Source organism: Musa acuminata, chromosome BXJ3-3, assembly GCF_036884655.1.
Source record: "Musa acuminata AAA Group cultivar baxijiao chromosome BXJ3-3, Cavendish_Baxijiao_AAA, whole genome shotgun sequence".
Classification (NCBI taxonomy): domain Eukaryota; kingdom Viridiplantae; phylum Streptophyta; class Magnoliopsida; order Zingiberales; family Musaceae; genus Musa; species Musa acuminata.
Window position 1 is genome coordinate 1,811,559 of NC_088351.1, and position 12,871 is coordinate 1,824,429.

The 12,871-nt window shown below is 37.4% G+C and overlaps 1 protein-coding gene across 2 annotated transcripts; it reads right to left on the reverse strand.

Annotated features, from left to right (window-relative positions):
- Positions 1 to 233: 233 nt before the first annotated feature.
- LOC103977058 (protein MEI2-like 2) lies at positions 234 to 11,888 on the reverse strand. 2 transcript variants are annotated; one of them, XM_009392468.3, is made up of 14 exons: positions 11,387 to 11,888; positions 10,570 to 10,676; positions 10,341 to 10,475; positions 9,953 to 10,251; positions 9,784 to 9,878; positions 7,268 to 7,382; positions 7,062 to 7,178; positions 6,809 to 6,960; positions 3,439 to 3,530; positions 2,348 to 3,311; positions 2,177 to 2,261; positions 2,025 to 2,093; positions 1,681 to 1,860; positions 234 to 803 (listed from the first exon to the last, which is right to left on the reverse strand). In XM_009392468.3, the coding sequence occupies exons 2-14, from the start codon at positions 10,601 to 10,603 to the stop codon at positions 732 to 734; spliced, it is 2,409 nt and encodes an 802-aa protein (XP_009390743.2). In that variant the 5' UTR covers positions 10,604 to 10,676; positions 11,387 to 11,888; the 3' UTR covers positions 234 to 731. The 2 variants fall into 2 exon arrangements, with proteins under 2 accessions (XP_009390743.2, XP_064998235.1); XM_065142163.1 differs by lacking the exons at positions 10,341 to 10,475; positions 10,570 to 10,676; positions 11,387 to 11,888 and having other exon boundaries at positions 235 to 803; positions 9,953 to 10,013; positions 10,168 to 10,234.
- Between the last annotated feature and the right edge of the window lie 983 nt (positions 11,889 to 12,871).

The window sequence follows — 12,871 nt, forward strand, 5'->3', positions numbered from 1 at the left end:
ACGTCACATCTGGTCTACTATTATCCCAAGTATAAAAGATGCACATAAGTTGATGTCATCAACATATGAAGCTGTAATTAATTTACTTGCTCATTTGAATTAAACCTTTTAAGCATTAAAAAGACTTAAAATGTCTTTACTTTTATTCATTTATTTATTTATTATCAAAGAAATTCTGACGCTTTTTAGACATAATGTCATTAATAAAAATAGTTTTTTAAAAAATCATACCACATTTGACAAGCTAAATGGGTAAAGAATTTTTGTGCCCTTATTTACAGTTGAAGACGATGCTTCCAACTCCGGACCTTAGCACCTTGGAACAACAATAACTTGGTACCGGAGGAAGAGAGCCAAGGATGGCCAAAAACCATGCACCACTTGGCTAGCAATGTGCTTAGCAGCGGATTGACCTTTGATCTTACCTATACACTTGGGCATTATTCCTTTACATCATTTTCTGACTCTAATTCTGTACAAGAAGCAGGATCTTATCAGTCTCCGTTTCCACCAAGGGCCGGCAAGATGGTGCTTTGGTGCATCCATGGCTTCAAAAGTGGAGACACCCCTTTGATACAACTGCCCCTGCAGTTTTCCCCCTCACCGTATCTTACACTTGGTACCTAAGAATATAAGTATTCACAGAAACGTGGTGGTCGCTGTGAAGAACACTACGCCTCCGAGCTTGTTCCAGGTAAGGTGCTTTTCTCTGGCTCAAAATTTGGACTGCTTCATTGTAGACTTTCAGGTGAGTTCACCACCAAAACTTCTTGTCCGTGCATGCTGCTCGATGGAACATGTTCCTGCAAAACCTTCACATCTATTAGCCAATTATTTCCATAATACTAGATAAAAAATACTCGACAAAGAGACCAGAATGAATGGAGCAAACATGTGCATTTTAAACGTTATCTCACACAGTCTAGGACAGAGAATTAGACGTATACACATAAAAGGCCACAGATATCATAATACAAGTTTGCTTAGTAAATACTCAAACTAAAAAAATGAAAAATTAGTGAATTCCGTAATCCACATAAAATGAACAAAAGACTAGCAATGGTAGTATTGGAACGAAAGAAATTACAAGTCATAAAAATGGGTGGTCTAATAAATTGGTTTCCACCAATGCAAGATCTGAGAATGATCAATACAACAAGAGCTGTTGTTTTCATGATTCGAACCCTGGTCACCTAGAACATAAAGGAGCAAACCTCACCAAACATCATTCATCATTCAAAAAAATCAATTTCAGAAAATTGATCCCAACCTCAAGAAACACAATGAAAGATTTAATCACATTTAGAACCATTTGAAATCATCTTACTAATCTGGTAATTTCAGCCATTAACCATGAGATTCAATGAAAAAGAAAACTAAAGAAACATCAAAAAGATAAAAATGTGAAATTGGAGTTGAGTTTTTCTTTCCATGCTTAACTGCATAAATATGCGTACAACTACTATATATGAAGACTGATGGTGCAAACAATTCATATGCAGTTAAAAGCAAACCATTAATTTTAGCCTTTGCATGTGCACAATCAGATATCTTGCAGATTATCACAATGTAACCAGCAGAGATAACAAATCTGAAAACCATTTTCAATGCCAGATTTTATACATCCAGCATGTTAGACTGCTTTCCCATATAACTCTCAGAAATTGTTTGGTCTCTTACCTGATCACCAGCCTCTGCTCCCTCAAAATAAAAAAGAATAGGTCGGCATCTCTTATCCTCATTCATCAAACTTGAGTTCTGGAAGTGGGTAACTAGTGCTGATCTACCCTGGATTCGTGCATATGCCAGAGAAGCAACCTTCTCACTGTTAAACTTCTCCCACTTCTTTCCATTGAAAGCCTGAACATGTATTCAGAAGGTTATTGAAGATATCCAACTCATATAATTTTGGATATTTAGTAGGCCTACTTTACACTTTCCATATACTTCCTCAGCAACCTATAAGCATTTTAGATAGTAGTCCTAACTAGAAGTGTGCCAGCAAATAGGGAACAGAATGCAACCTTGTAAAAGGAGATTATGTGTGACGGAGACACCATGTTTATAAATGCATAACCCACATTGCATTTATTCTGCAAACATAAGAGTCAACATTTAGTTTAGTTTAAGAAGGCATTATTATCGAAACCACTGCATTAAATTTTGTGCAAATCACCTTAAAATCAATTGGCAAGTACAGAAAGTCATAAGTGCCTTTGTGAGATTCATCTATTGCAGCTAAAAGCATATTTGAGATGTACCTAAGGAATAATTAAAAGCCCAATTTAGTTTATGATTCTGAATGCATGATAGAAAACACAGTATTATAATATTTTTGAAAATATACTTATTTGGAATGTTTTTTATCATTATCGTCGTCCGAGTGTCTTCCCCCTTAATAATTTTGTCCAGATCAAGCTGATATTGCTGTTTGTTATATGTTAGATTCCAGTGGTTTTCAACTTGCCGAATGCGGTACTGATCAACTAGACTATCAATGCCTATGGAACTTAGTCCAGGATATGGAGCATTGCCAAAGAGCGTAGGCCCAAATCTTGGAGCAGGCATCATCCTCATATTGGTTGCATTATTAGCTGGCATGCTTCCTGATAAGATGCCTTGATTCACTGTGAACAGAGGAGTCATATTCATAACTGAAGTCCCATCATTTCCATTAGATCGAATATTTCCAAATGCAAACTTGTTCATGAGGGAAATCTCTGGTGACTCAGGAAAATACCCATACTGACTCTCAAAAGGAACAACAGATGGAGCTGACCCAACATGATGGGGATGCTGATTGTGAGATGATCCCATGAATGAGCCATGGTAGCTTGAGTAGAGAAAGCCTTTCCCTTGCCCTTGTCCATTTGACATGAATGATATTCCTGTTGCTCCTGACTGCCTGGTGAATGACTCTGGTTTTTCCATGTACGAAGTTGAATTACCCCAGAGAAATTGTGGGCCAGTCAGAGTCCCAACACCAGAAGACTTTGTAGTAGTAGGACCAAAAGAAGTTAAATTTCCAGGAGCTGTGGTCACCATTCCACAACTATGATCTGGGAAGGAATGGGAATGCTGATACCCACCATGTAATAGACTGCTACTAGAGATTACATGGTCAGCATGATTGACCCTATTTTGGTCCTTGCCAATAGGTGCAATCTTGGCAGATGATATCAGCGAAGGAAGTACAGAACCCGATGTAGTCAAATGATTACTCCCAATAGGGCTACTTGCTAACCCACTGGGGGACTTACTGAGAACTTGTAGTGGACTGTTATCATTTGCACTATAGTGTGCCCATGGACCTGTCATTCAAAGAGGCATCCACAATTCAACTCATAAAAAGGACAAATTACAAATACAGGCTAAGAGTTCTAAAGAGAAATAAGGATAACACTGCCAGATATCAACGGTGCATACTAGCAACTATACCTGGAGGTGAATTGGTAACAGGTGAACCCCCATGATGCCAATAAGCTCCACTTTCATCTTGTTCTAATTCATGAGTCAGTTGTTGCATTAAGCTGTTTAGAAGATTGAGCTTTGAGCATTTCAGTAGAAGAATAAGAATTCCAAAGAGAATTTTGACTGTAAAAACCATCCATCACAGTAGGCAAATAGAAAATAACCCAAACTATCAACTTGAGGTAGAAGACAAATTTTGTTGTCAAACTTCAAATGACATCACCATCAGAAGTTAAACTGATTTGTCTAGAGTAACTAGTCACCAAAAGATTTACAAGAATGTAAACAATTTGCGTATAGGAAATAATGGTATATGACCATATGCTTTGTCAGTGCTTCTTAGTACAACTAGCGATATTGTGAGTAAATGTAATCATACGAAAATCCAGCCTAGACAAAATAAGAATCCTTAATAGAACAGAACTCTCCACCTTCTTCCAGGTCCATATATTACCAAGAATATAATCCTGTAGCCTTCTAAAAGCACAAAAGACCCACTCTTTTATGTATAATGATGGCTCTGAGTTATTTTCATGCTCAAATAAAGAGGAATATAAATATCGGATGAGGGTCCATTCAGGACATTAAATTTAAGTGGTAAACTAACTCATTCATGACAGCACACAGCTTCTCTGACTCTAGTTTTAATGAGAGAATATTTCTGATAAACTGAGAGAAGCAAACTTCATAGAGTCCCAAGGTGAAAGTCACCTACTCATGACATGAAGATCTACATCAAACCCACATTTTGAACTACTTCAAGATTGTTACGGTCAAAGGACAAAATAGTTTTACCGCTCACCATATGGGTACTTGAAAATAATTCCTATTGAACAAAGTTGATGAAGATTTAGCCAGCGATTTTAAAAGGCGCTCGGGCGAGGCGAGGCGAGGCTCGAGTGCCTCGCTAATCTCCCAGGCTGCGCGCTTCAAACAGGCGTCGCCTGGGCGCTTCAGGCGAGCGCCCGGGTTAACCAAGGCGACCGAACCAGGATTTTAGGTCTGGTTCGGTCCTAGTTCGGTCTATAATGGTTAGTTGGTTCAATCGAACCAACTAAAACTGATATAAGTGACAACCGAACCCTAACCCTCGCCGTTGCCGATCCCGATCCCGCTGCTTGCCCCTGTCGCTGCTCGCAAACGCTGCTATTGTCACCGCTCGCAAACGCTGCCGCTATCGCCGCTCGCGCCTCCCACTGCCGCTGTCACCGCTGCCACCGCTCGCCGCTGCCGCTTCCTCTTTTCTCAGTCAGCAGGCTTAGCACCCTTTTACACTTCCTTTTAACAGTATACGTATACTGTTAATATTATTAAGTTTATTTGAAATGATTAATTTTCAATGTTGTTAATAGATTAATAATATATTATTTTGATTTTAATACTGTTAATTTTTATTTATTTGAAACTTTTTGTTAATGTGACATTATGATTTTGTATCTTAGATTTTCTTAATTTAATAGCATATTTTTATTTAAAATTTTAAATAATTATATTTATTAATTATATTATATATTTTTATATTTTAGCGCTTCGCTTCGCTTGGGCGAGCGCCTAGCGTCTCGGACGTTTTTGGACTTTGACGCCTTTTAACGCCTAGCGCTTTTTAAATCACTGGATTTAGCCAATACACCACCTAATTACCATGATGGTGGATATTTATTCTATCATTGCTTTTATTTATCCAGATGCTCAGAACATTAATGGTGTTCTAAATTCCTTTACTAGAGGTACCATGTCATGATAACAGTTGAATTAATAAATATTAGCTAACAATTGGTGCTTCATTCTGAACCAAATTTTGGAAAAGATAAAGTTTGTGATCAGATCTATTAGAATATCTCAACTTATCTCCATCGTGCAACCACCACAAATGCAATTCAATTCAAAGAAATAATTTGTGGTATCCATGTCCCTAGAACATCTAATCACCATCAGGTAGTAGGCATGCAGTGACCATCCAGAGTGCAACACGTGCAGCTCATGCAATTCACAGTATAATATTATGCCAAATTGATAGAGACTCATTAGATGTACATATGTAAGTCTGGGTAGCTTCCAGCCTCAACCACTTGGCTAGTGGAATGGGCCTTCTCTACTGGAACTACAGGTTTTTAATTCAGGCCCATCACATGTCATCCTGTGAACAAAATCTAGTTTTACATTGTTGAAGTTTTTGTTACACAATAAAAACTATTTACATATATATGTTCAATGATTCAAACCTTTGTCGATACCAGTTTCGATACTACTGGATTGGTACAGTACCAGTATATTACACAGTATGCCAACTCATCCATCTGGTAACATTAAATAAAATTATAAAAAATAAAAATGATGACTGAACTGGCATCAAGCTATATGTTTCAATAATGGTACTCTGTCAAATAGGAAAACAACAGTCCATAACGATTGGTATGATTGAGAATTGAATTCTTACTTATATACAAACATACAATCATTAAGCAAAAGACAAGCTTAACTCCATGGTCCCTATTTGTCCAAAACATTAGGATGAAAAGTAAGATAAAAAAATTATAAACTATAAATCTAAAATACTTAGTTATTCTTTGATTAATTACAAAGACCATACATTGAACTCAGTTGCATGATAGCTAATCTGGATTATTTAGCAGTTCAAGTAGGTTACAAATGCCTCCATACATGCTCATCTTTACAAATACAAGAATGGTCATTTATAGTACATAACGCTGATAGATTTGTATATCATAGAACACCTAAATTAGTCCAGAAATTCATCACCACTTGAAGAAGTATACCAATTACAAAGATGACTTCTCTAAACAAGAAAAAACACAGTGCTTTTACCGTTTCCAGAAAACTCAAACATATTGTTGCTTAGTTACAGACCACAATAAGAAATTAGAAAATAACTGATGTTTCAAAGTTTCTTTCCTAATGAAAAGGGCAATCCTAGTGCACAAGGATATTGTTAACATGGAACTTAGGAAGGGTCAATACACAGTGTTATCTTTGCAAGCAAACAGGCTGTTCTTATGACTCAAACCCTAGTCACCAAGTCACAAAGAGGCTTACTCTATGACTCAGAATGTCAAACATAAAGATTCAGAACACATGATCTTTAATAAGGAGCAACCACAAAAAGATTGGAATATCGTTAACAGAAAACCACGATTGAGACTGTTTCCCCATGCATGTCAAGCTTTTAAGTTAAAAGCATGAAACTAGAAGTTCGTAGAACTTATATAAACTAAAGATTTTAAGCTACTAGTGCTATTAAAGAAAGAGCAGCTATAGACTGTAATAGTATTTCTCTTCCAAGATAAAGAATATACAAAAATTAAAATCATGTACATACTTCCTACGAGCTCCCCCAGGGCGGCTAGGTTCTAGCTTTATTCGTTTGCCAGCAATGTCACTCATGTTCAATGACCGAAGGGCAGCTTCTGCTGCTCTGACATCATAGAACTCAATAAATTTGTGGTGCCGCTTGTGAGGAGTTTCCCTTATCTGCCTCACAGTAACCAACATTTTTGCACAGGACTCAGAGGCTAGTAACCTTATGGGAAAATTAATTTCTGGGAAAAAATTCATAAGAAAAAATTTCCCACCTCTTTAACTTCCCCATATGCCCCAAAAATTTGCCTAAGATCATCATTAGAAACTGAAGAATCCAAATTAAATATCACAAGAGTTCCTTGGTTCATATCTTTTTCTGTTGGGTTATCCTGAAAATTAAAGAGACAACAAACGAGCAATGGAAAATAAAAAGTGTTACAGATACTAAAATAAACTGAGAAAGTATCTGTAATCAGACCTTTGGAATAGAAAAATGGATGTCAAGCTTTCTACGTCGCAAGGGCTTGTTCTGTAAAGCACGCATGGCAGTTCGTGCAGATCGAATATCATAGTAAGATATCATCACAAATCCCCTGTGTTTGCATACAGTATGATGTCAGAAAAATGACTAGAAAAAATTAAAAGAAATTAATAGGCAAGAAAAATTTTATGTTATAGAAGAATATTTCATACAAGGCCATAAAACTAGCATACTCACAAAATCGGCCAAATAACTGGCATTGTGCATGAAAGCAGACAGCAGCATCACAATGCAGAGAGTCGTCAGTTGAGCAGAAAAAAAGGGAGTGCACACTAGTTTTATCATTGTAACATATCATGACTAAAAATAAAAATTTATATAAAAATTATTTTATCATAATTTAAAACCTAGTAATTCATCCTAGCTTAACAAATGCATTGTGTCATAACAAAATCATGTATAGTTTTCTAACAAATTGGAGTATGTATAATTCCTCTTAGGTGTTATGATAAATCATCTTAGACTAGATATTCCTTGTATATGAATTTGACATGTTAATTTATAAGGTTGATGCCAGCTCGAAAGCAAGTCATAAATTTCTGTTTAAATGCTTTATGAAGCTTTCTCAATCTTGAGTTATGCTCTGTAGTGGAACGAACCAATCACTGGCAAGAAAAAGCTTGAAGATGATAATGCTGACAACTGCAAAAATAATAAATCACCAGGTGTGCTGCATCATGCCAGCTGTTCTAAGTGTAAGGAGTACCCAGTACATCTGCATGATAGACAAAAAATCTGGCATCCAACAGCAGAGGAGGGTACATGACTATGTTACAGGATTCTTCAATTATTTGTGCAAACATGAAAGGAAGAGAGAAAACTGCCGTTCATAGATAAGGTCTTCCTTCAAACCACATAGTGACATAAAACACTACACTGCACTTCAACCTAAACTTAAAGCTCTCTGGTTTGTCTTCCTATCTTCTATTGATACAATATGTTTACCTAAATAAAGTTCATTTGTTTCTGTCACTGATGCTTCCAACCGTCAGTAAAAGCTCTGGCAGAGTCCTACTCACAGCACCTTTGGATGAAAGGCCACACAGCTCATAAAACTATTGTGGCCATTACTAACATCAAAGTATGGATTTATGGATCAAGCACTAGGATTTGTAAGCTTCCAAATTGTCTCAATGAACTTCTGGTATCATCCAAGGAATCTCCAACTGAGTTACACTCACATATAGGTTAGATAGGCTTAACATTTTAGTTTTCAGAGGTTTTCTTCCTTAACCAGCATGTGAGGTGTTATCAACTATCAAGGCATGAGACTATAATGGAGTAAACCCATATATCCATTCTCTTCTACAATTCTTTTGCTCTATATTTTCAATTTCAGAACCTTTTGTCTTCTCTTTTTCCAAGCAAGAGTTGATTTGGAATCCTCATCTCTTCTGCAGCCCCTAAATCATAATGATAAGAGTCCATAAAGAATTTCAACTTCATCTTAAGTAAGATTCAGCTGAAATGGTAGAAGGATAAGTATTATCCGATCAATCAATGTGAAGATCAAAATCAACATTAGACATAATTAAACTCCAAAAAAAGAAAAAAATGTATGTTGTCATATAATAGATCATAACTAGTTTTAACGTGATTTGTTGAATAGGTAAGGTATATATATTCACACAGGAAATCATGAATTGACTTCTCACCATGCCAACAAAATTAATTTCTATATGTGATTATCAAACAATCAAGCTTTTCTTCAAAAACCGCCTACAGTTATTAGAAATAGCTACAAGGATATGGACAAGAAATATAGCCTTTACAATGAAAAATCAGATGCAAGGGGAAAAATATTTTCTTCCAATCACTTAATTCTGTTGGACTAGGACATATATACTTAATCATTTTATTGATACATTTGCTTGCACAAAGATAATGAATATTCAGTATTAGTAAGTCTCTGTCAGCATGGATAACCAGAACAGGGAACTCCTCGAATATCAGAGAAGGAAGTTCAGTAGCACTGGTGATGATATTCAACAATGTACTAAGGGCCTATGAGACAATGAAGCAGCTACTAAGAAGATAGAGTAAACAAATATTCCACAAAAACAAAATATCCAAGCAATGAGCTACTTTGTTTGATGATTCTCTGTGATAACTTCTACCAACCAACCCAAATATCCCAAAAGAAAAACTTCAACAGCGATGCTAAGAAGCCTAAAATATTATAAGACCAACAATTTATCTTTTATTATGTTCAAGTATATCAATATGGAAAATCAGTATAGCTGAAGTGTTGCTGACACACAGAAAAAGTGCTTCCAGGTGGATACAACTAGAACAATCAGGAAACTTATTTAGTAAAATGATAAATAAGAACATTTTTCTTAACATTGTGCATGATTTTCATCAAATGCAATTTACCAGTGCTTGCAGCTCAGCATTAAGGTATGTATAGGCTTAAGCAGGAAAACAGTAACATAATTATAGTATAAAACTACCTCAAAGAGTGACAGCAGTTCAGAATCTTCAACATTGCTGTTGATATTCCGCACAAACAAAGTTCTTGAAGGATGCTCTCCATATGGGTGCTCTCCTGAAATAGGCCCAACACCATTGTGAAGACTGCTGATTAGTCCCGTTGCCTAAAAAACCATCAGAGATGCTTGCCTTTGCTATACCAACTGTGATGCTCTCCGTAGAATCAGAATCCAATTCCATACCCCCTAAACTGCCAAAAAGGTCATACTCTTCCAACTCATCAACTTGACTAGGCAATCCACTGAGGTCAAAATCATTCATTATGCCAGACAAAAGTGCTTCTTCATCATCAGGTAACAAAAGCCCAGTTCCTTGAAGGTTGAGATCATCCACAGAGACCTTACCTTCGACATCTTTGCTTGGCTTCTTCGATTTAAAAGATGCATCAACTGTGGATTGAACACCACCCAATGCATTTGCAAAGTTCACTGAATGACATACAGCATTCATAAAAGACAAATAGTCAACTTAACAGAAACTGGCAGCTAGTTATCGAACATCAAATACAGAAGCATACATTTATCATGTCGAAGACACGGCAATGAGCTAGAAAAGAGGCTAGCATCACTTGATCCATAAAGCACGTTGGAATGAATTTCCCAAGCATCATCGGCCTTCTTTAGGTTTTTCACTAATTGGATATTTGAAGAACCTGTGATTAGGGTCAGACATAAATATACAAACGATTTCCGATGAAATAAATTACTCACACCAAGTTGGGCAAGATGGTGTTCATTACAACTTACGTATTGGAACTGGATTCTCCGAAGTTCGCTCCATTGTACTTCCTCTACAATATCATAAAGAAAGGCAGGTTGTACGAGAAGCAGAACATAAAGGGAAAAGGTTTGCACTGTAGACAGTCAAGAGAAGAGAGAATGATGTGGCACAGCTCTTATGGTACATATAGAACAATTAAGGGACAATAAAAAACAACCGACTTCTGATGGTTTACTTCAACATATGGATATTTCATTGTTCTTTCATGAAAGGCTTATAAGATCCTTCTGATGTAAGAGTTTCAATAAACTTGAAACAATACACTAGCTAACTAATGCAACACCACCAAATAATTATCCACGCACGACATCATGTGACTGTTTCTCTAACTCCACAGACCCACGTACCACAAATTGAAATTCCAACGTCCCGTAAAGAGCAATGGCAATGAACTATGACGATGAAAAAAGATCAAATCCACCAGATAAATAGTGTAGATGAAGGTGCAGAGAAAACAGAACATATGTTGACAATCTGCCCCGGCATTTCTCATTCATGGACCCCAAAAATCATAGTACGATATTATTCATACAATCAGAAACAACTAGGAAGATTCATCTAAGAAACGTGGAAAATCTGAAAGACGACAGTTCAAATAAAACTAAGTTCTACGTAGCGACACAAATATGCACCAAATAACAAAAGAAAAATCCGTAAAAATGCCCTAATGTATCCCTGTTTCAGCACTCAAGCAACAAAAGATTCAATTTTCCACCATATCACGACCAAGAATCCAAGAAAAAGATATTTCCATCACGGAACTAAGACAGAACGGCCCCTTACCAAGCGAAACAACTAAGATTCGCATCGGGGACGCCCTAAACTCCCCGGAGACAAGAACCAACGCCCGCAGTGCACTCCCGCCGAACTCGAACCAGAATACCCAACAAAATCACTCGAGGACCCACGACGACCCGACCCGACCAGACCGGCCGAAATCACGAGCACAATCCAAGAAAGAGAGCCCATTGTCTCTCACCTTCTAACTCCATTGCCGCTCTCTCTCTCTCTCTCTCTCGCACACAAAAGAGACAGAGGGTGCGATGATTGGAGAACGATCGCGAGAGGATTTTTATGTTCGTATTCGGCTGTCAGTTTCGATTGTTTAGGGATTCAACTGTACTCGAACGGGATTTGGCGTCCGTCTCCGTCGCCGTCGCCGAACCCTTTCGCTCGGCCTTATCGTGTGTGGGCTCGATGTGATGAATAGCGTAAACAGGAGAGCATTGTGACATGGAGAGAGTGCACGGGATCCCCTAACCAACAATGTCGAGTTGGATGGTTGTTTCGAGCTGTACTGACACATCGGTTGTGGATGATGCAGTTTGGTTTCCCTCCTCTAATAATTCTAACAATAATAATAATAATAATAATAATATTATTATTATTATTATTATTATATATTAATGCTGGTGGTGATTGAGTTGATTGTATATGGCCGCAAGAAAGGCGTACGGTCCAATTTAGGTATGGATTGATTGCGGTGAGTTTTATTGTTTGTTGGTCCACATTTCAATGTTATTATCTCCTCCCTCATCGATAAGAATAAGTTCTTATTATCGTACTTTTGTGATTTCTTCGAGTCAAAATTAATATTAAGTTCAAAATTTAGGATTTGGAATTGTCGATTCAAAAATTATCGATTTTGAAATCGAAACTAATTTAATATGCTTTGACAACTAATGCAGTATTAATACTGATTTAGGAATCGATTTTTTTATTAAAAATGCAAATTATTAAAATGTATTGAAAAATGAAAGATGGTTTTTTCTTTGCTGACACTAATGAGCTCCAAAGAATCAGAGAGACTCCAAACATTCTTCCCCTGTATTTAATCCTTTGTAAATAATTAGGATGAAATAAACCATTAGTGCCTAAAATGGTTGATAAGATAGAGAGAGAGAGAGAGAGGGGGGGGGGGGGGGGGTCTAAGAACAGCGGAGACTTCGTCGTTAAGCTTGGAGCTGACATAAGGTCGAGCTGTTCATCGTTCACCCGAGCCACACCCCTTTCGGAAGTGGAAAACGAGGGGTGTCCACCTTGAAAAGCCCGAATCCTTTTTCGCGTCGGGAAGGATTCATTTAATGGGAACACACCCTCGCATGGCCCCCACTCGAACCCATCGCCACCTCTTTTCGCCCTCGCCTTCTCCGTCGCGACCAAACTCGGCGAGTCCGTAGGCCTCACTCCTCTCTCTCTTTCTCTCTCTGCGACCTAACAATTAACGACGACAAGCTGAGTGCGTGTCTTTCTTTATATACACCGCAA